This window comes from Stegodyphus dumicola, chromosome 5 (genome assembly GCF_044657685.1).
Source record: "Stegodyphus dumicola isolate Sdum_Otavi_A_Nest chromosome 5, ASM4465768v1".
NCBI lineage: Eukaryota > Metazoa > Arthropoda > Arachnida > Araneae > Eresidae > Stegodyphus > Stegodyphus dumicola.
The window spans coordinates 159573704-159599243 of record NC_140772.1 but is presented as its reverse complement, the minus strand read 5'-3'; the positions used below and the strand labels follow the sequence as shown (position 1 = coordinate 159599243).

The 25540-nt window shown below is 31.3% G+C and overlaps 1 protein-coding gene across 4 annotated transcripts in view; it reads right to left on the bottom strand.

The window, feature by feature from the left end:
* Positions 1–25540, bottom strand: part of LOC118184990 (carboxypeptidase D-like) — a 741090-nt gene that overhangs the window by 41435 nt on the left and 674115 nt on the right. For all 4 annotated transcript variants that reach the window (XM_085817300.1, XM_085817297.1, XM_085817299.1 and 1 more), the window contains one exon: positions 6373–6470. In XM_085817300.1, the coding sequence (XP_085673426.1) occupies positions 6373–6470 (98 nt within the window). The remainder of the gene's footprint in view (positions 1–6372; positions 6471–25540) is intronic.

The following is a 25540-nucleotide window of genomic DNA, read 5'->3' as shown; positions in this document are numbered from 1 at the left end:
CAGTAGGAAGATACACATCTATTGAAATTCAAAAACAGAGTGCAAACCACTGAAAGGGTTAACTAAGGTTCCTAAGATCAAAGGAGTTCTCTTGAAAATTCCTAATAAATTTAGTTTTAAAAAATATTTACAGTATTTTTAGGCATATAAATATTTCGACATTTTTTGTTCAATTACTGTAAATTACTTTAGTTGGACTCTATAAAATTAATCTAAATTTAGTTTAGAGAATCGTTTCTTACTAAAGAAGCAATATTAATAAAAAATGAAATCAAAATCTACTCCGACTCTAAAATACCTCCTTCTATATAAGAAAAGTAGCTAGTTCAACTCCACGCCAAGGTTTTCTCAGATGAACTCTAAAAGTGTTTTATGTCCTTAAAGAATAAGATAGTCTTGCAATGTCTTCATAAGCACACCACTGATTTTTCTACATTCCTCTTTAGGTGATAATTTTTACATTGAGCTATGATATATAACAATCAGATGGAAGTTGCTAAATACGCACTCCTTCTAAATACGCCTAAATCAAAAATCGCAGAAACTCTCAGCCCTGAGAAAAGCGACATAATATTGATAAAAACAATACTCACATTGTTATATCAGAAAATGATATATGTAAATTATGCTGGGTTTCTAAAATAAATGTATTCAAGTTTTAACTAAAAATATTTCGCTTTCGATCGGTCATATTTCTAAACCGGACGTTCCAGCTGATAATACAATCTAACTCTCTTAAAAGATGTAAAAAGAGCAGCAGAACGCACGGTAATTACATAATACGCACTAAATTCTGTAGGAAAAGCATTCGAAGTAACCAAAAGCAGATGTCAAACGATACACTATTGTGCTTTGGGAATATTATGAAATTTCATCAATAAGCAAAATTAAACAAACAGGAAGACTTAAAACCTTATTAAGGCAAGTAGTAGCTCTTACATGCAAAATAAATAGTTATAATTAGTCCATTGATGTATACAAAGATGAGGCGAAATTTATTTTCAGGTGTGAGAAATATCGCAGATCATCACACTCTCTTGCAGAGTACAGTCTAAAGTAGTGATCGTCAAGGAAGAAGCTCAATTAGTAGCACAACTATTACCGAATTAACAGGTCTGAAATGACTTAGTGCTCTGAACTAATCCTATATTACAACATTGTCTTAATAGCCCAAAAAGGACGTTTGTCCCGTAGGGGATCTTAGTCTCGAAAAGGCACTTTACGCTGAATCGCTTATAAATGGCGTATCACCTTTTCACATTGTTGCCACCAAATATTATCGCCCTGTATTACATTTAAAGAAATAAAATAATGAAGAATCTGCATAAATGTATGCATGTTTCTCGTACTGATGAAAACAACTTTAGCCGGAGGCATAAAATTTTGAATAACGCACACTTCCAACCGAACATGGGCACTTGGAAGCCCGAATTCTGAATTTCGAATTTGTTTTATTATCTACTTCATATTTATAAAACTTTAATGAATTTTTATTAACAAATTCAACAATTTCAAATAAAGCAGTATCAAAACCATATGAAAAAAAAACATTTTTATCTCCAGCGCTTGAGAGTGTCTATCGGAAATCTTAAAAGATATACTCTTTTCAAATATTCCAAGATGTGCTGTTGTGATATAAGAGCCAAAAACGTGATATGTAATAAATAAAGTAAACACACAAAACGTTAATAATAAAAAGACAAAAAAAGCTTTGTAAAACCATCTTAGTAAGATAACGGAACATTCATATAATGACCTAAAGACTGAAAAAAAAAAAAAAAAAAAAAAAAAAAAAAAAAAAAAAAACAGATAAATTATGTCAACATAACCCTGCATCGGGAATTCTAAGCATATACTGCTATGGTGCTTTTAATTTTTTTTTTGTAGTTTTTCAGTTGCATTATGTATGGCGTAAATGCGCAGAAAATGATGTTTAATTATAAAGCTAAAAAGACAAAAAATATGGGTTAGTAGGAGTGAGTAACAGCAGACTGCAGAGTGGTCGACTGCGAGCTCAGTGAGAGCGTACAAAAGTTTAACACTTTTGGGCGGCTGTTAAAATCTGAAACCTTTCAGATATTTTTATATAATTTTCCTCGAACGAAAGAGTAAGCACTTCCAAAACAAACCCTTCTAATAGCTTGAAAATTTAAGCGTGTTACCGATTTGGCAAGATATCGATCAATAAACGGTGAGCATTTTATAAAAAAAAAATGTTCTTCGGCCGCATAGAAAGCTTTCTGTTCAATTCTCTGGTTTTGATTCAGCGTTATCCTTTCAATTTGAATATCAGTCGGCTCAGAGGTAAACATTCGGAAAAACGGTATGCGAATTAAACACATAAAACACAGCAAATGGCTATAAATTAACGATTTAATGAAATACATAATATACGCGCATATCATCACCGTACGAAATGTACAACATAGAAACAACACACACTTCTGCAAAAATGAATAAGAACCAATTTATAAACAAATACGTATACGTACAAAGATATATAATGTGCAAAAATTATGGGTTTATTCTTCCTTTCCTGTGGTTACGCACCATTTAGATAAGCAACTCATTTTACTTTATATCAGAATAAGATTAAAGAAAGATAAAAATTCAAAATTTAATCACTTGATTTTAAAAGCGGTTTTAAATATATTTTGCTGTTTGTGATATCATAAAAATAACACTTTTTAATTTTGATACTTTTAATTTATTTCGAACAAAAATTGATAAAATATTCTGCAGACTTTACCTTAACATAACTCAGATTATCAGTTTCCTTTATTTACTGTAAATGAGAGTTTATTAAAAAGATTTAGTTGCAGTACGAAAGGAAAAATTAAGAAAATAATGTTGCAAGAGATAAGTATACACAATGATTATGCGCTATTTTGATATTATGCACTCCAAATATTTATGAATGTTTCCCCGTTCTCAGTTTTCTGACTGAAATAAAAGAAACAAACATCAAAATAATTATTCTCTAACGGTTAGGAAAATGGCTTTAAAATATTTTCTCGTTTTATCTATTGAGCATGCCATTGATACAATCTCTATTTTCTTTCTTGAAACTGATATTCGCAATTCAATTCCTTTCTCTGACATTTTAGTAACACGCCAATAAATTTAATTTTAGCACTGGTGTTCATATGAAAATTCTGTCTATTTGTTTCTTCATTGCTTTGATTATTTTTACTCTGATAATGCACGAAACTGTTATTTGGAGGTTAGCAATATTTTGAAAAATAATAACGTTTTTCTTTGTCAAGAAATATGAAATTGAAATACGTAACGAACTACATTCTGCAGTATTGCTGTTATTAAAATACTCCCCATTATACAGAACGCATTTTTATGTCTAAACGTAAAATGACGAACATCAAGAATACATTTCGGTGAAAATTCCTTTAATATTTTCATAAACACGCGCAGAAAAGCATCATAATTTAGTATTAAATATTGTATTGTTTTGTAATAAGATTAAACATTACTTGACTGCCATAACAAGTTTGAGAATTTAAGTTTCAGAAACCAATTTCATTTAATCATTTATAAAGGGTGCGTCAGAAAAATGTATACACACTTTGCACCGTCTCAGGAAATTTATTTCCCGACCTACAAGGTCAAATTTCTAAAAACGGTAAAGCTTCAGTCCAGTTTGAAAAAATAAGTATACTTTCTAGTCTAACTGAATGTTTCAAATGGTGTTTAAAATAAGTGTTAAAATTGTGGACTTCAGCATCAAAACGTTTCTGAATACGAGTCAGAAGTGATTTCTTACTTCACACTAAAATGTCTGATGGGATTTCTGCGCACACAGCCTGAATCTCATCCTAAAGAATTTCACGGTTACGTGGCTTACGACGGTACACCTCATCTCTTACTGCGCCCCCCAAAAAAAATCGAGCGGCGTAAAGTCTGGAAATCGTGCAGGAAACTCGATTGCTCCAATGCTCCTATTCATTAGCCTGGTATATTATCACTCATCACTAAAACTTAACCACTATTATGCTACCCTTGAAGATTTTTGCGAGGAACACTGAAACACTTCCAGCACTAGAACTGAGGATTCATGACATGAAGCTGCGAGAGGTCGCCCTAATCGGAATTTCTGCACATCACACATTGTTCTACGAACCTCGAAGTTTCCTCGAAGACATGTAATTTTTAACCATTAAAGATGAATCCCATATTCACATTTCCTCTTTCTCTGAACCGCAGCAATATTCTCAAACTTTCAGTACCACATAATAACCTGCTTCCACCCTTGAAAGCTCAAACACACATCTATATGTCTATGTTATTCTCTTGGCACTAACTAGGTTGCGCAACTAGATCGACGGCTCTGCCTGCCACAATTTGAGTAAACATTTACGTTTTCTTACAAATTTAACCTTGTAGGTAAGAAAAAAAATCTATCAGAGTTCGAAGTGAGCATAAACTTTTCTGACGCACCCTGTATTATTCAAAGTTATGACTATAGTAGAATTAAGATGTTAATAAAATTTTAAAAAATAAATTAGAAAAGTTCCATTATTTCCAAGGTATGCCCTTCCCTCTAAATAAAGTGTTGGGTTGCCCGGAATGTTCATGCCAATTTTGAAGGGAAACTGAAACGCAAGAGATTTAAATTTTATTACGTATTTATTAAATTATATATGTGTATGTGCCATTTTGTTCTATAACCGTTCTCTATCTTTCAGACAGCTTGAAAATTTCGTCCTTCCAGAATCGTTCTTTATGGGTCCGGTTTTCCAGCAAAAAAACGTTTATACCTGATTTTTTTTATCCCGACCAAAGAGTTAAAGTTTTTCCCATTAAAGGTATTTTGTAATGATCAAATAGGTGGAAATCAGAGGGCGCGAGGTTTGGTGGATGAAGTAGAACATCGCAACCGAACTCCAACTTTTGTCGAGTAATCAAAGACACATGAGTCCCCGCATTGTTCTGATAAAACACGGCGGCCTTTCGATTCGCCGTTTCTGTTCGTTTTTGTTCAATTGCTGTCTTTAGTTCGTCTAATTGCGAGCAACACTTCTCTGAATTTATCGCTTCGCTTTACGCACAGCATGCCTTCTACGTGGAGCACGACCTTCTTCGGACGAAGACCGGCTTTTGGCATGGGTAAAGGTGGTTCATTCCGCTTTTTTTTCCCCAAGTTTCGCGTTTCATCCCCCGTCGTTACGTGCTCTTGAAAAATGATGTCTCCTTGCTTTATTTGTAGAGCGAATCGCAAATGGAAATGATGCTCATAAATTGTGGGTTTTGATATATTTAACATTTTTTGCTAATTTACGGGTCGTATAGCTTGGGTTATTCTCGATCAGTGTTTCAATCTGATCTCCATCTGCGATAGAGGGTCCACCTAGGCGAAATTGATCTTTAAGTTTGAAACCACCGGCTTTCAACCTAGCAAACCACTTTCACACAGTTCTTTCAGCTACCTTCATCATAAACAGTATATATCTTTTTAATTTAGAAGTTAAACAAAATTTAGCTAAAATTTAGGTAAGCTCAACCAGCTTACCTAAATTTTAGCGTATATCTAGTTTGCCACTTAGGTGGCATTTTTGCTTTTCCGGTAAAATAAAAGTATTAGATGCCTAAAATGCACTTGGTTTTCTTCCATATTCAAAAGCATATAAAACTAATAAAAATTAGCATCGCTTGAAGTATCGTGTTTTCCACATACGCTTGAAGTACCGTCTTTTACGATATGTGCGCATGTCATTTGTTTTCAATCGTTCTGATATATTCAAGACCTGTCCTTGCGCCGCCAACCAAAACTCGGCACGAACTTTCCGAACAACACAATAAATAGTGAATTTGTTACCTACGCTAAAGACGCGGATAAACGCATTACATATGCCGAGCATGAAGAGAAACCAGCTTGTTTGTGGAAGTTTGTTTTAAAAACGATCGCAAATATAAAAGTATTGTTTTTGTCATTTTTGAAATTAACGTGATTCAAAAATAATACTGAAATCATAAAAATCTTTTGATTATATTATCTACCCATTTATTAATACTGAATTTTTAATTCGCGTAAGATAACCTATGTCTTCCCTCAGAAGGCATCTTTGCATGAATACATTCTACGAATATAAACGTAGCTGCTCAAAAATGGCAAGATGTCCTTAACACTAAGTCGCATTTGGATAATCAGGTTTTATTGACTAATGGTAATTTAACCATGCAAGATAATTCTCACCAATTATATTCAAATGCATTTTTAAGATAAGTACAGAAATTACAAAATGCGAACAGATTTGAATATATATGCATATTTGAACTGTAAAAAATACCCATATTTTTTCCTTTGCTACCAGAAGTAAACGGAAAATATAATTTGAAAAGTAATTTATGTATACTTACTTCATTGCCATGCATATTAGCTACGTATTTCACATTAGGCTTAAGAAGTGGTTCTTCGTTCGGGTAACGAGATACGACCATTACCCATAATTCCCTGCCTGTAAAAGATGAAGCAAAATAAATATTAATTACTATCAATTTGCTAGTGAAATAAAAAATATTAAACACAATAAAAGAGAAAAACAATAAAAAAAAACCTATTTTCCTATTAGGAGCGATTTTAATGCCACAGTTTAAGGGCAGAGGCAATTAAGCACGCTAGTTACGATTATTTATTATTTAGATGATTGCTGTTGATTTTTAATGGATGCATTTATAGTTCAAATTTCTACACTTAATGCGCTTAATAGTCCGAAAGTCAGTAAAAGTTATTTTTTTTTTTTTTATTTTAATGCGTGCATTGCTGTCATTATTAAAATTTTCTAGAGCATTTACTTTGTGAAATTTCCTACGCATTTTAGATTTCCATTTCAATTCTTCCCCCGCCCCTTCCTGCCAGTCTCAACATGTAAAAAAATTATGTAAATACTGCATTTCAATAACTACACTTTGCCTTATTTCGAAGCTATCGTTTGCTTCCCCCTCCTGTATTTGAGTTTATTCAATATTTAACTTTAGTTGATAAAAAACATAAATTTAAAAAAATCAAAAACCTAAACTACAAAAATAAAAAAAATAAAAACATTTATGGATTTTAGGGAAAGAAGCTATAGACAGGAATAAAATAACTTTTTCTCTTTATAACGCAAAACCTAAAAATCAATACATTTTCTCTGTACGCTATAGAATCGCTATAGAATATATATCTTTGTACGCTGAAATTTTTTTTATTGTATTTCCCTTTTTTTTCTGCAACAAAAATTAACAGATCCTATTTATTATAATATAAACTTATTGATATTATTTTTTGTGATACTTAGGGACGGAACAGATGCTCTCGTAAATTAAAAAAATATATAAAAGAAATATAAATATTACTAAAACTTATTTTCTCCTGAACAGGTTTTGAATATATTTCCTTTTTGTATTTACAGTGTAAAACATTAATTGATTACACACAGAATTTTTCCAAACGTTTACATAAATATTTCTTGAATGACTGAGCATAGATCCACTCTTATAATTTTATGAAATAATGAAAGCAAGCCTCTAAACTAAGATTTGTTTAGCAATGTGATGCTTTTTATTAAAAATTATTGAAGAAAATTATTAAAATCTTTTATACGGCTACGTAAAAAAAGGCAATGCGAAACATCGCTTCCTACAAAATCATCATTAGAATAAAAAGAAAAAAATCAGTTGTCAGTGGGTCAATATGACTCAGGATACATTAACAAAATCTTCTGGCTTTCTTAGATAAACACTGCCATAGATAGGCTGTGGATACTTTTGTATGCGAATTTCTAAAAGATACCATTTAGATTAGAAGACCCTTAATTCAATAGTAATGATTTCAAACTACTAGTTGTAAAAAACATAAAATACAGAAATTTTATATTAAATAAAATTTGCTTTGTTGAGATTACCAAACAGGAATTTAGTTTTTTTAGGCGTTTAATTTTCGAATTTATTTTACCGATTTAACTGCTACCGGTTTCCCGATTTTAACTTCCTTGTACAAAGTAAAGGAATCATTGTACTCGCGAAACAGTTCGGGTGTCATATTTCAACGAAAATATCTATTTTGTCCGCACTTGAATGCATTTGAACGACGTTTTTGGGAGAAATCTGTACGTACGGACAGAATAAAGGAGGTTTTTTTTTAAACGGATTGTAAAATGGATTCAGAAGAGATATTTTCGTGACAATTGTATGTATCTCTGTATGTCGAATATGTATGTATCTGACATAACTCAAAAACGAGTAGCTTCATAACGTGGAAATTCCCTTTTTGGTTGCAATCGGCCGCACCAAAAGTACATAAATACGTACTATATATACATATACACCTACAAATGTTACCGTCACGGTCAGCTCAGTTTTTTTATTCTCATTATGCTTATAAACTGCGAGTTTGTTGCTTTAACAGTGATTGATTTAAGCTGTTCTTATGTTCGGGTTCCGCCTTTAATTAATCTGTGTGCAATAGTTGTAGAATAATGGATAATTTAAAAGTTTAGGTGGTGCAGCTAACCCTAAGTCATCCGCCATTTGTTTACGTTTGAAGGGTTTAGTAGAATAGTGAATTAAGTCAGTTTCTGCGAGCTTTCATGCATTTTTTGCTTTGTACCGAAGTAAGAACTGAATTAACTGATTGAGAAATTTATCTCTAATGAAATTCGAGAAAATATGATTAAATGAAATGCAGAAAAAAGAAATTCATATATGGTGTCCACATCAGGTTTTTAATATTAAGAAAGGGACAAAATTAGCAACTCTTAATATATTAATATATCAAAAAATAACTAATTATCAAAAATAATTAAATGACATACGGAAGAAAGGTCACATTTGTGACTGATATTTTAACGTATTACGCATCAAAGCAGCTTTACTTAAAAGATACTGTATTTCATTTTACTCTAGAACAGATTTTTCAATAAAATGCTTTTTCAGTTTTCCCTAAAATAATTTTCTTTTAAGTAAGTTATTTTTCTATATATCTTTTTGGCTCTTAATAAGAATACACTTTTTTTTTGTTCTAAAACGAAAGTTCACAAGATTTTTTCTCACTTTTGTTTTCAAAAACGTTTCAAGTTTTGAATATATTACATTTGAAAGCAAATTGGCAATACTAAACATCACTACACGTTTACAGAATTCTTCAAGAACAATGGATAAATAAATTCGCGTATATGAATAATGCTGCTCAGTATACATTGGAATTTTCTGTACTATAATATTTAATAAATTTATTTTACTATTAGAGTTTAGGAAATAAGAAAGAAGGTTATTTTAAAATCGCATGAATCATTCTTTTCGAAGTAACTGATAAAATACCCTGCAGGTGTATCAGTGTTTAATGCATTTACAGGTATTAGTGACAAATAAATGTTGAAAAATAAATTAAATATATATATGTATGTATGTATGTATGTATGTATATGTGTGTGTGTATGCATAAAATCTCAAATGAACTACCATACGAAAAAATAACATGAAATTAATTAATTTTGTTTAGTTAGATTATTTAATACACATTCGATCAACTATAGGTAGATAAACTATACTACGTTAATTTTGAATATTAAATTACTCATCTGTCATTATTTGAAATGTTAAAATCATTATAATTAATTAGGTTACTATAATTAATTGCTTTTATATTTAGTTGATTTATAATTTAAATATAAGTTATTTTTTTCTACTCAAAACAAACTGAATATTATAACACGAGTTTCTTAAAGATAAACTTATAACTTAACATCCCAGAAATATATTAGAAAAAGATGGATGCGAAAGATTGTTATCATAACATATCTGCCATATGTAGATCCTGAATGTGATGTTCCTCGTTTCGTGTTCCGTTATAAGTTCCACTTCAAAGAAACCAAATCCAAATGAAGGCATAAAGCGTTTTCTCACATCAATAAATATTTTCTTTAGAAGTACTTTCCCTAAATATGAAATCGATGTAGAATTAGCAAATACTTTTTAAATAGAATCATTATAGAATTAAGGAATAAAAATAAGATTTACGAGAACACAATTGACAGCAGATTTATATTTCTTCATACTATTTTACCTCATTATCAAGGGAAAAATAACCCTCAAACTGATTAAATAGCATTGACCATAGCCCGTAGAGAGAAAATGCGCAGTTCTCCGCAACGATTTTTTCCCTTAACATAAACCAGAAATCTAAATCAGCGAATCTTCTAGCTACCAATTCTTTGATCTGAAGAGAACACAAGCCAACACAAAATTTAAAGAAATAAATCCAATTTTATCCTCATGCATATAAATTGTGTTTTAAAACATGTCTTCCTTTAGACCAATTCAAATGTGGTAAGATAAAGTAATCCCTTGTTTTATTCATGTTTTTCGAAAAACCGAGTAAGGCGACTATACGGCCTAGTTAAGCTGCTGAACTTGGCAGAAAGTAAAAAAAATAAAATTTTGTTTAATTCTGAAAGAAATGTAGCATACTTTTCTCTGGTGACTTTATTTAATTTTTTATGAGACAGACATAAAATCTGATGATATATACCACTTCAAAAACAAACATTTTTATTCTTTTTTTAATGCGAAACAAAAATTAAATTACTTTTTATGTATTTATTAAATTACGTACAAGCGCTAAACTTCAGTGACATATTTACGTTGTAAAATTAAAAATGAAATGAAAGTAAGGGGCTTAATGTAATAACTTGATACAATTTTGAAACTAGAACAAAAGCAGAAGATAGTGGATTCATAGTATGGCTGACATATCTTACAAAAAAATTACATTAAATTTTTGAAATTTCGAAAGAATATAAAATAACTTTATATTATTGTCAAATGTTATTTTTCCTTCACATCTGGTGAATTACGAGGACAATCCAAAAAAAAAAAAAAAAAAAAAAAAAAAAAGTCTATATTTTTAGATATACAAAGAACCGTTTATTTTCTATAATTGCTACATCACTTTAAAGATTGAAGAATGCTTTATTTTTCAACATAATCGCCATTTCGGTCGATGCATTTTTGTAGACGCTGTGGCAGTTTTACAATTCCCATGTCATACCAGCTTGCCGCCATGCCCTTCAGAAAGTGTTGAGGAGCTTCAGGAGCATCCAGATGATCCTCCGATCTTTACGCATTTTACGAACGCAACAATCGCGAAACTCAATGAATACGAACTCAACAATCGCGAAAGTTGAGGATCTCGTCGGCAATTGACGGCCTCCCGCTCCTTTCTTCGTCATGAATTTCAGTACGACCGGCTGTAAACTCTCTACACCACTTGCGAACGCTTTTGACATCCATGCACGACTGTCCATACACTTCCGTCAATAGGCGGTGAATTTCAACCGGTTTAACGCCTTTTGCGTTCAAAATCTAATAACTGCGCGCATTTAGCCCTTGGCGGTAACGTTTATCGGGAGCTCCATTTCGAATGGCTGCCAAGCCAAGACAGCATCCGAACGAAGCGCCTTCGTGCTTATGTGGTGGCGGAGAAGGCACCACTCACAACAGTGTTGCCAACAACCGTATTAAAACTTTCTCTACGTCCCCCAAAAATAGGAGAACTTTTTTTTGGGATTGCCCTCATATATTCTTTCTGACTTCCAAATAAGGAAAGGTTATTAAATGCAAACAATTAATTCCTTCACATCTGGTGAATTATATTCTTTCTGACTTCCAAATAATGAAAGGTTATTAAATGCAAACAATTTGCGTTTTGGAGCAGATTTGTATAAAAATTGCATTGTTTTCTAAATATAAAAGCAGAGTTTAGTTAAATTAACAGCTGTTACATAGTTCGACGGAATGCTGCTAACACCATTTTTTAAACATGCATATGAGATCTCTTAGAATTAAGTAATTACAAAAAGCGCTGAATACGTTTTGACGTACGTTTTGCGAGAATAATTTACTGTGAAAACAATTATCATTTATGCAACCATATTTCATTAATAATTCATCTAAAATTCATCAATGATTTTTTTTTCCTTTTGCACAAAACTTTCAATAAATTCTACACAAGGAATTAGAAGATAAGAAATATTTATTTTTTATCCAGTATGATAGACACTTTAGTCTAATTCCTTTCGATATTTTTTACATTGTTTCACCCAGATCTATTAAATACATAGTTACAGAGGAAATGTTATTAAATTCTTCATGTTTTTAAACAACTTCCCAAAACAAAAAAATACAATGCTGACATTTTATTTTGAAACTTTGATGATGCAAATTAAATACTAATTTTCTCCTTCAAAAATTTATAACATTTTAGAAGGCAGAAAAAATTAACTTTTTTACGAAATTATAAGCTTTATCAAACCGAATAATAGATACAGTGATACTGGTATTCGTCCGCTTTGAGATACTCTAACTTGGTATTCGGTTTGGACACGAAAGGTTTTGTTTGGTACACAATATGTGCTTGGCACACGACTCGAGTTCAACGAGTCACGATTGCGTGCACTACACTTGCTCACTTATTTCAAGCCAAAGTTATGACTGCCCATGAGTGTCAGTGTGTCTTTTGCTATTATTCAGTAAACAAACCATGCTATAACTCTGAATTTTCAAACCATGTTTCAAGTGTGTTTTCGAGTACATACTTTGTAAAGCCGTTAACAACAAATATTTGGAAAGTTAATGAGAAGAGTCAAGTAACAAAGAAAATTGTTAATATCATAATGAGGTGACAAAAGGAGATTGTTGAAAAGTATGAAGATGCCAAATGCATCCGAAACTTGACTACTGCATACCGTATGTCAGGTAGGATGGTGTTTACGATTGTAAAAAGGCAAAGACACTATTAAAATGTCTAACGTTGTGAAGAGCGACAAATCGATTATCAAACAAATATCAGAGACTTCAAAGCTTGTTGAGAAATTGCTTTTAACCTGAACAGTAGAAAAACGGTCAGGTACAGTACATATTCCATTCAGTGCTTTGGTACTTTAGTTTTATACAATATTATAATAAGAAGAAAACGATTTTTATTAGAACCGATTAATTTATTCCTCCTTTATTTCTTACTGGAACATTTCGTTTGATATACAACCAGTTTGGTATGTCACCAAGGATCTGGAAGTGAGCAATGACGTATGCTGAAGTACCACGATACATTTTAACTAACCTGGGTTTCTTTCTTTTGTAAATTCACATTTTATTATTTCTTGTAAATGCCCCGAAAATTACTTTCCACTGAAACTTGAAAATATGCACGTCTGTAAGTGAACAAATAATAATTCAAAAATGATCATTAATATCTAGTGGCCTACGAAAACATAACGTACCTTCAGTACTGATGCCGAGGTCTTTGAAATGCGTCAGCGAATAGGTCTTTGCTCTGAGTTTGCTGATTATCAAGCTCCCTGACAACTTTGTGTTGCCCTATAAAGTGGAGTGACAGCTTTACGTCTTCTTTATATTCACTGCACATCACGTAAGAAATAAGGTTCCTATTTTGTTACATTATTGCTATAGGCGGTCTCGCTTTGGTGAGACATCTTCTACGATTGGTTAACGCATTGACTTCTTCCGTAATACGAACTAATATACAGACTAGTTACTAAATAAGCAAATATTTTAAGATAATCTATTTTCATTTACTAAAACGATATTGGATTTTTTAAGGAAACCAAATGTACTTTCAATAATTACCTTTTAAAAGGAGCTCATCTGTCTACGGAGAAAATCTAGCTATCTAGCTTCTTGATTAACTAAAATAAAAATTTATAAGACATCTTCTCTTTTATTTCCGATGCCTTTGTTGTGTAACTGGGAATATATTCGTCGCGTTTTCAAGAAGTTCAGGATTAGAGCTCCGTCGAAAGCAATGCAGATTTTTCCCATCTCCAGCATTAAAACTTTGGTTTAAATTAAAACTAAATACCTAACAAATTATTTAAGCAGATCAAAAACGTTGTATGTATCGTACAGAATTCAAATTATGTTTCTGTCTGTCCCATAAACTGAAACACAGTTTTCTTTTCACCACTAATAAGTCTAGCTATACGTATATTTACCTGATTACCTAGACGTTTGAGTTTAATTATGATCTAATTCTTAATAAAAAAAGAAGATTTCTGAAATTAGTTGAATGTTAAAGCTTGAGTTAGAGAATGAGAAGAGATATTCCCCTAAAATTTTAACATAGATTCATAGATGGAAGAAATAACAGTATGAATGAAAAGGCAGCAATTGCACATAACGTAAATATTACAGCAACAACATCAATGTTATTGGTTTCTAAAATACGGAATACTCAATACGGCATTTACTGTTTTGGCATGTATATTATTAACTATGTTTTCTGATTGAAAATATTTTAGAAAAGATGTTCCTTTCTAATGTCTAGACATTTGTTTCTTACTCAACTGTCAAGAACAGCCCAATACATCAGTAATTTAACCATCTCGTCACCAAGAACGTTGTCTAGAGCGTTATGAGCGACCTATGTTACATCCATAGAAGAAGAGAAACGGACAGCATCCAAAGAGCCAACTCTTACTCAGGAATCAAATCTTTAGCTTTGGGTTAACAGTTACCTACGTTAACAACTGAACCTTAAAGGGCTTAAAAATAATACTACGTCTAAAAATGAATTAAAACTTAAAACAAATATCTAAAATAATTAGAATTATTATAACTCCTCAATTTCTTTACGACAGAAAGTATTAAATTTAGGAATAATGCATGAAACAAAATAATCTCAAAAATGTAACAATAACCAATGCCCGATAACGATTCTTGGGTTGCAGCTTTAACCTCGTCATCCGAGTGGTATCGTAGCTTTGAAAGTTCTACTTTCATGGGACCAAAAACATGGAAGTCACGCGGTGCAAGGTCTGGGCTATAAGGACGGCGATCCCATACATCAAACGTAAATCTTTTCAAAAGATAGCACGTCTGTTTTGTTGTATGAGGTCATTGTCATGAAGGCGCACAATGCCTTTCAACAGTTTACCTGACCGTTGAATTTCAAGTGATTGTCGCAATCGTTTTAATATTTCACAACAAGAAGATGCATTAATTGTGATACCCTTCGGCATGAACTCTGTACGCACCAAACCTTCTCTGTCGAGAAACAGCGTCAGCATCACCTTCCCGATGATGAAACAGCTTGACACGTTTTCGAGTCGGAGAAGTGGAATGTTTCCACTCGAGGGAGCTACGTTTCGTTTCAGGTAAGAAGTGGTAAATCCAAGTCTCATCTACGGTCACAATGGTAATACTGCATAAATTTGAATGCACTTTCAGAACACTTCCCTTTATGTTGCTATATCAGTAAACGAGACACCCACAGAGCACAAACTTTATGAAATTGAAGATGATCGGCAATAATTTTATGCACACTTCCATGAGAAATATCCTGTTCATTTGAGATCTCATCTAATGTTATGCGTCTGTTTGCAAGAATGCATTTATTCAAGTGAGTTGATGGTCTAACCTCACGCTGAGCGTTGTTTATCTGTACGTCCGTTCTCAAACATGCCGCACTATTTCGCGATAGCTTGACGTGACATTATATTTTCACATAAACTTTATGCAACTGCCGATAAATATCACAACAGTTAGACCTTTTCGCCGACAAAATCGAATCAGTGCACGCATTTCCAATTTGAACGCAACTTGTAGCTGTCGAGATATGTTTATGACTGATTATCAAACTAAAATTGCCTCGTGAAAACCGCTACGTCACACGATACAGCTAAATGTCTGAAATGTTGCCAGTTTCATCAAAATAGCCTTTGACAGAAAATTTTTACGAAAGCTGCAGCTAACTTTCTGACTGGCCTACGTATACTTCTGAAGTGTAAGGAGGGATAATGTCTAATTATATTGTGTTAATTAAGCTTATGATGTGAGTTATAAAACTGAGTTAGTTCCTTTTTTTATTTCTTGAAAATTAAAATTTTACATTGAGAGTGCATCATATATGAATGCGGATATTCCTCTGGAGTTATTTCTTCCAAAACCGTTTATATATGATACTTAAAAGCTATCAGAATTTATCGGATGACAAAATGCATGTTCGCTTCAACGAGCGAATGAAATGCTTGCGTACGTCTGTGATAAACCTGTAAATGTGTTTTCGCTACAAGACGGTTATATTTACAGGGAAACAATTTATATAAAAATAATTTTCAATGGTGCAAAATATATTGCTAACATGTGTAATACATAAGATCACGAATAAAGGTTTGAATTAAGCTATGCGATTAGAAAAATCTTAGAAGAGAGTAGTATTGCCTGTTTGTAGTGTAAAGTGATACTTAATTCCCGGCAACTAATTGTATTTATAATACAGCCTTTCAAAGTTCAAAGAAACATGCATTGCAATTCCTACTTTGAAAGAATATTATAACTACTGCAAACTAAAAACAATATGGATTAAAAAAGAAAGTTTTTAACAAATTCATTAATTTTACATAAACTGATTTATTTCAGAGCTAGACAGTTAGGTATTTTTGTAATTAAAATTTCAAAAATGAGCTATTATTTATAAAACTTTGTTTTTTTTTTACAATTCGAGTTGATTTAGGCTTAAGAGATTTATGTTGTAATTAAGAAAATGTCGCAATCATTGAACCAACATTTTGCTACCTTCGAAGGGTCAAATATCAAATAAAAAACAGGTTCCTAATTCAAATCTATATGATAGTTGAAATTTGGTTTGAAAATTTACGAGACAAAATCAATATACAAAGTAAATAAAAGTGATATAAACATGTAAGTTGGATATTAATAACATAATTAAGTTATTAAAGACTGAATTAAAAAGAATATATGCCTGGAGTTTGAAGCGATAGCTCATAATCGAGATAAATATTACAATTAGCAGTCATATTTTAAGCTTTTAAGGAATTTTATTATTTTAATGAAATTTCCCTTCACAATTTTAAAATAATGCATAAGATATGAAAAATGAGCTGCTTACAATTCGGAATCCGTTAAGTAGATACTTGTAGCCAAACTCTAATTGAATTTCATTGTAAATGCCATTCAGTACGAAATATTAGAACTTGTATGTTTAAAATTTAAATGTTTAAGTCTCCCATTTGTTCTCATTAAACGTATTCTTATGATATTTTCGACACCGCAGAAATTACGCAGATTTTTTACAAAACTGCTTACTAGCTTAGAAATTTTATAGAGGGCTTAATGCATTAAGTCCGTATTCTGCTTAATGAAGAAGGTTTGATGCACTTAATCATTGAAATATAGGCCCACCAGCGGCCGAGTGGTAAAGTCGCTGAACACTGGTAGTTCGGTCCGAGGTTCGAATCCCGCGAACGGGCTGGCTGCATGGGCGTTTTCGTGGTTTTCCCCATGTGTAACGTGTATACGAGCCAGTTTCCCTTAGAAAGTCCTCCACGAAGACATCCCTCCCCTTAGGCAGATAGCCCTCGAGGCTTTGCCATAATCACACACACACACATTGAAATATAAATTCAAATTTTGCAATAATTCATTATTCCAAGGATTAGAAATTATGTTTTATTTAGCCAATTCTTTTGAACAAGAGATTTTGTACACTCGAGTTCAAAATTTTAAGTTGAAACTACAAATTTATAAACACAATCGCAGATCAAATCAACATTCATTGTAAATCACCAGTTCATCAAAAATTGCATGCTAACAAAAGCTTAAAAAACTTCTTTTTACACATATAATGAATAACAAAATGTTTACTGTTTACGGTACATTACTGCAATTCTAGTAATCCTCCATTTGATGTTTGTTGTTCCTGTATACGGATTTAATAACTCGAAATTTTAACATTACTATCCAATATACGAATAACGCTTACTTCAGAGCATCACAATTATATCAAAAACATAAATATATTTTGATTTAATAAGAAAAATTTCCATTAGGTAGTTTACATAAAGCTTCATTCGTCATAAAATATTTTAGAATTCAGAATATAAGGATTACAATTTCGCAAACACTTATTTAAGCGTAAGCATCAAAGTGCCACAGGATAACAGTTAAATACCATCAACGACATCAATGGTTTTTTACAAACTTTAGAGGTTTTTTTTTTTTTTTTTTTTTTTTTTTGTTTTATTTTCATTATCATTTATAATATTTATAACAGCAATTTGTATGATACGAATATGGAAACTTTTATTATCTACTACATATAAATTTATCCTCCTATTTAATTTTATAAATTTATATCATATTTTTTATTTTATGATTAATATCATTAATTTAAATTAAAATGTTTCAAATACACATCTGTAAACTGAGATTTTAAGCAAATTTTCCTTCATAAGTTTCCTATTTCTCCTAAGGGTTTTGCGGATCTGAAAGCCCGTTTATTAATTTAAAGAACCATAGGTTTATGAGTTTTATGCAAGTGAAATTAACTGAAATCATTTTTAACATTTCTTTCGGTTCTGCAATTTTCAGATATTCCTTTTCTTACATTTAATACAATTCATATGTTAAACAAAATTAAATTAATAAATTTTCTGTAAACGACTTGCTCTCTTTTTTTTTTTTAATACATAAATGTAATTTGCTGATCAGAGTAGTTTAGTAAAGTATGCCCGTATCTTTTCTCTTCTGTATTATGCGCAATTTCGAAGAACCATATAATGATGGCTGAATAACGTGGTATATTTTATTAAGAGATTATCTACAGGTAAAGATTTAACAAATTTGTTCCAAAATATCAAAACAAATTTGCTCAAAGTACGTGTAGTAGGAAAGGAGCATTGTAACATTATTTTATCATTCTAGGTTATTATTAGCTATTTACAAGCAGAATTTACTTATATTCATAATTTTGATAATTTTTATCGAATTTTCTATTTCATTATCAACCACTTGTACAAAGAAAAATACTGGGAAAGAAAAAAACTTCATAGTGGTATTCTTTCACCATTCCGTCTCGAAACTCTTTGATCTAGCTCAAGAATATTCATTCATAAACTATTCATTTAAACTGCACTTCTATGAAACTAATTTTTACAATGATATTAAGTAAATGTCTAATCTATTTTGAATTTTAAATCTGCAGAATTTTTATACAGTTTATACTTAAGAAAATTTTAAGGGAACGAAAAGTGACCCAGACATATATTTAGAAAAGTAATAAATTAAAAATATAACCTTTAATTTTTTAAATGTGCATACGTTACAATTACAGATTTTACAGATCCCATCTAATTTCTGAGAAGGGATTTTACCATTAAATAAGGCAAATTTGTTACCAAATGATATAATTAAATTATTCTTTTTAAATAAAATTAAAACTCGCGTTAACAAAAGAAAAAATAGGAACTCGGTGTGAAATCTAGCGCTTGCTTCTATACCTTTCTTTCTTTGAAAGGTAAACTATTATAAATAGGAAAATATCAAAACATTAATAAATCCATTAGTGCCCAAAATACAAAGGCTTATTGTTTGAATAAGATTTAAAAAATGCAGACAGTGGATCGGTATCTGTAATGCACCTCCAGTAGTTTAAGATTGAGAATAAATTTTATTTTTCATACGAAAGGTAGTATACTCAAAAACTTCAATAATAAATATAAACTGAACTACTATATCGGCATTAAAACGAGTTAAACTTTATACACTGGATGACAGATACGCGAATCTAATTTATTTATTATAGTAACAGTATAAATTGCTTTTATGTTTTATTATTAGCCCAAAGAAGCGTTACCTCAGAAAGGCTATTAGTTTTTGTCATTTTGCGTCGATTCACTGTAAATGTCTGTATAACTTTTCAAACTGTTGCCACCAAATATTATCACCCTGTGTTATATTTAAAGAAATTAAATAATGAAGAATCTGCATAAATGTATGTATGTTTCTCGCATTGTGATAAAACAAAGGTACCTAGAGCCATGCAATTTTGAATAGCGTAATCTTCCACTGAATATGGGCATCTGGAAGCCAAAATTTGGAACTTGAAATTTGTTTTAGTACCGATTTCATATTTTTTAACACTTTAACCTAATTTTGATTAACAAACTCAACAATTTCAAAGCGAACAATGGCAAAACTGTACGAAAAAACATTTTTATCTCCAGCGCGCGAGACTGTGTATCGGGAGTTCTAAAGGTATGCTCATTTTAAAATTATTTTCCGATATTGCTGTTGAATTTAATTTCATAGTTTAAGTGCGAAGAACATGATATTTAATAAATAAAGGTAACATAGAAAACATTTAAAAAACGGGCAACATAGAAAACATTAAAAAAACGGCTCTTTGGGCGTAATGTAAAATATGAAAATTTCAGATTTTTTTTAAACCTCTTATTTAGAGAAGCAAATAAAATTATTTTACATTATTGATTAGAATGTTCCTAACATAAATCGTATATAGAAGGTCTGAGGTTCACGAATTGGCACCATCGTTGATATTTATCTGTAGCAAACAAAAGCAGCTAGAAGAAAATAATTAACAATAATCCGAGATTTAAGTAACACATATTGGTTAAAAGTATTTAAATTATAATAAAGCAATAAATTTTCAGTAATCAGTCCAGTAATCTGTATTATAAACTAGTAAATATAGAAATAAAAAAACATATTATTACGCACATTTATCAAATTAAATAATTTAAATACCATTTTTACAGATATTATCAATTTTGAACACTAGATGATATATGGTCAAGATTAATTCATTTTAAATAAGCTCATTCGCTGTATAAATATTTACAGAATTCTTAAAAGAAGGTGCGCCTATAAAGTATTGGTGTGTTGAGTTATGGCAAAGCACACGAGGGCTATCTGCCTAAGGAGAGGGGTGCCTTTGTGGAGGACTTTCTAAGGGAAACTGGCTCGTATACACGTTACACATGGGAAAAACTACGAAAACGCCCATGCAACCAGCCTGTTCGCGGGATTTGAACCTCGGAACAAACTACCAGTGTTCAACGACTTTACCGCTCGGCCGCTGGTGAGCCGTGCCTATAAAGTAACCGAGCAAATTAAAACAAAAGCAATGAAATGAAAAAGGGGAACGAATGTATGTATGTTTAGAACTGACATCTCAATTCTTGTAAAAGGCAGTTTAAACTGGTTATTTTGTTGTATGCATATCAAAACGGCGGAATCATTTTCATTTACTGAGAAGACAGTGTACAAGAAATTCACTTCGAGAATTGAATAATGCTATAACATTGCATTGCGTTATAAATTTGATAAATCTGCTACCGAAACGTTAGCGATGATTCGAACAATATACGCTGAGGCATCGTTATCAAGAACGCAAGTGCGTAAGTGCTACAGCTACTTCAAATATGGACGTGAAAGTGTTGAAGCAAAGTTACAGCGCCCGTCAACTTCGAAGAATGAGGAAAATGTGGAAAAAATTCATTCTTCGGTAAACGTTGATATCCATTTAACTCAGCAAGACATACTTGGGCTAAGCAAAGAAAGTTTCAGGTTAATTTTAATCTAAAATACAAAAATCAGTAAGTTTTATGCTCTTTTTGTGCCTCGGATTGTGACAAAACTGCAAATCAAAGACAGGAAAGATTGCTGCGAAGATTTTATAATTCCTTCAAGACAGAGCAACAATTTCTTTAAGTGTATCATAGCAAGAGATGAGTCTACAATACACCCAGAAACAAAACGACAAAGTACACAGTAGAAAGTATCATCTTCTCTCGTAAAAAATCACGCATGTCAAACTCAAAGACTAAGGTGATGCTGGTTGCCTTTTGTTTATTACAAAGGACTTATTCACTATGAATTTATGCCTGAAAATCAATCAGTAATTTTAGACGCAGTGCTTTTTCGATTAAGAAACTGTATAAGACAAATTAGGAAGGAAATTTTTAATTCTGGGCAAATGGTTTATTTTACTTGATAATGCTATTTCCTGTATAGCATTGTCTGTACAATAATATCTTGCTAAGGATTCAATTCCAATAGTAAATTGCCCACCAGCGGCCGAGCGGTAAAGACGCTGAACACTGGTAGTTCGGTCTGAGGTTCGAATCCCGCGAACGGGCTGGCTGCATGGGCGTTTTCGTGGTTTTCCCCATGTGTAACGTGTATACGAGCCAGTTTCCCTTAGAAAGTCCTCCACGAAAGGCATCCCTCCCTTTAGGCAGATAGCCCTCGTGTGCTTTGCCATAATTAAATACACCACACCACACCACCAATAGTAAATTACCCACTCTAATCTCACAACTTACGGCTAGCCAATTTTTCCGAAGCTTAAGATGGCCATAAAGAAACATTAGTTTGGAAATATCTCAGATATCATATCAAATATTACGCGCATTTTGGGAACGGTTAATTCCAACGTTTATCAACAGTATTTCGATGACATGATGAAAAGTGGGAAAATTATGCAGATTCTTCTGGCGATTATTTCAAAGAGATAAATTTATTTGATGGTTAGTAATTTTTTTCTTATTTATAAGAAATTAGCCGATTACTTTATTAGCACATCTTGTATTCTGGGAAGATTTCTTCGTTTCACAAGAACAGATTTAAATGTCCACAGCACATTCATTTTTATGTATTGTCCTAAGATCTACTGTTTTATAAAAATGAGTTTTCGAAACAATAATATAAACAGCAGACATACTATATGCAAAATACATGAATTAATGATAAGATCATTAATTTATGTATAACATTATATTAGCAGACATTTCTAGCCACAGTTATATCCATTTCCATAAAGCTGACTTCTAACATCCATAACACATTAAATAATCATAAATTTTCTAAATCTTTCGTTATGAACAGTAAATGCAAAGTACTATATACAACAGATATATGTTATTAGACATAATTTATAATAATTGTGGCAACAAAAATATATCTTTAATGTATAAAATAATAAAAAGATTAAGGAATTAATTACACAAAGAAATAAAAAGCAATATTCTACGTTTTAACTAAGCATTTACATGAATACTTTCCGTAAAACTCCAGATAAAGTAACTCAAATTTTAGGAATTAGAGGAAATATTAAGTACAATATAAAATTTAACTGGAAGTGTTATGATTTGCAAGGACACTTAAATTAGAATTCAAACTGAAAAAGACTGAATTATTTATTCATTTACCCGAAGCTATTAGAAATGCTGTTTTGGAAAAGTTTGAACTAAAGCATCTTTTAACTCCTTATGAATTCTGGAAAAGTATTTTCATAAACGATGAAAGCAATCAGGGTTCCACTTTTATTTTCAACAGCCATAATTAATTTTCGGAGAAAATTACTTTTATTATTTATTTATTTAGAAATATTCTGCGTACAAATTAAATATCAACATGTTAACTAAACCTTTTTTTTTTTCAAATAACATAATTTTCTTCTATTTTTGTGAAAGCCATCGCTCGCACTACATTTCATTTATTTCAGTTCTTTTCAAATTCCGCCTTCAGCCCTGAGATTCTGTTTAGAAATATTACTTTGAACAAAAGTTAAGTTTCCTTTGTAAACTTCAGATTTCTAATAGTTTTCATTTTATTTAGTGCATTCAAATCTGAGTTTGCAATAATTGCTTTTTTCGTTCTCACATTTGGTTAGACAACTGCTTTCAGAAATGTCTACGTTACAATTTACTTAAACAAAATTTGTAAAAAGCTGAATAGTTTTAGGTTTTAAACTTGTTATGTTACAGTATTTTTTATCGTCTTATGTCTTTTTGATCTGAATATTAGATTTAACAGTATTTTAACTGTCAGTTTGAAAACTATGATTAATTAACAGATAATGATCCGTTTACTTTAGAAATAGGTCCATGGATAAGATTCTCTTTTATCACTTTAATTTTCTGTTTAACTGATTATACCTTAACATAAATTTCGTTATCAACATTTACATAAATCATCGTATCAACAATAGTCGCATGCTAAGGGTTCAAAAATTACATTAAATGGTCAGTGAAAACTGATAATTTATTGCAATATTCCAGCATCTAGCAAAATAAACGGCTGTAAAATAGCTGAAAGAGAACAGAAAAAAAACAAATTCTTGTTAAAGAATGAGGAATATCGTTCTTACTGACATCGCTCCTACAGTAAATTCTGAAACGCAAAACATTTTGGCCTGAATTCAGTCCCTGAAGTAACTGACTGACTAGCTATCGGAGGCATATTTGTCATGCACAGAATTGCGGACCTTCATAAAGCTTCGAAAAAAATCTCTCCAGGCACTTCGATAAAATGTTTTCCGGAAATATCAAGAAAGTCACCAAGTAACGAGAAATCGCCAAATATCGTGAAGGCCAATAAATATAGTACCTTTATACCTTGACTTGTAACAACTGTTTCACAGTTTAAATAGAGATCGATACAGAACCACATAATGTAAAACTCGAAATAAACACTTGCAAACACAATATATGGTATGACTAAACAAAAATATACACAAAGGCCATTGATTATATGCAACAAATAAACAGCAACAAACAATACATCATAAGAACATAAAATATGCATCATAACGATAACATCAAAACAATATGTAAATGTGAAAACAATATAAATCATACCATCATAATATATCATATAAACAAACATCATTCAGAAACTATAAATATAACCAAATAATTACAAGAACTAAGCAAATCAGTTACTAAAGCACGTTTTTCAAGCAATTTTCTTATCCATTTGATTGAAGATGGAAAATGTGTAATTTGAAATTAATGAAACATAGAATTCAAGAAGAAGGTCGTAACTTAAAACAAAAAAATAGAAACATTAGACTATAAATGTTTTCAGCATAAAAATTGTATATTGATATTGACTGAAAAATTTTCTTATCTATTACAGGTTTAAATTTTTCAAATTTCACTCAGTATTTAAAAGATAGAGAATATTTACATCCAGTGTGCCTCCTTGCATTACAACTGTTAAGGAAATTCACTTGTTCCAGAAGATGTCGCCAATAAATGCAACAATTTACTGCACGTTTGTAAAAATACGTGAAAAGAAAGATTTCAAAAGAAGAAGTTTTAGTTTTGAGTAAAAGGAAAAGAAATATCAGGCCGCAGGTGTTCTCAAAAATGCGATTTCCTTTAAAAATATTACATACGTGAGGTTTTTCACTTACAGTTATTCGACAGTATAATCTCATTTTCACTACAAAGTTAGGAAACAAAAGTTTGAAGAATAACTATTTTCTTTGAAATATGATTCAAAAGGAAGAAATGCACTTTTTAACAAATCTATAAAAAATTAATTCTTTCCCTCTATTTCATATATCAGTCTAATTTTTTTTTAGTTTGAATACCATTCAAAACCACTGTCTTTAATATACTTAATCCAATTTCCCTCCTTCAGTTTAGTCAAAAATTAATTTTTTCTTTTTATATTAGTAACTTTTTTTATTAAAGACTCAGAAACAAATGTTTAATTTTATTAATGCGAACACTGAAAAATTCCTTAAGCTTATTTGAAGAAGAAGGCCAAGAGTTTTATGAGTTTACTGTTTCATAAGCGATCAGAAATTATGCAAATCTGAACATAATTTTTAATTTCACATATTTGTTTCCTTGGTTGCTTCTCTTCTAAAAGGTCTGTTGCTATAAGTAGATTTTTCATATTTTTAAAAGTTTACCCC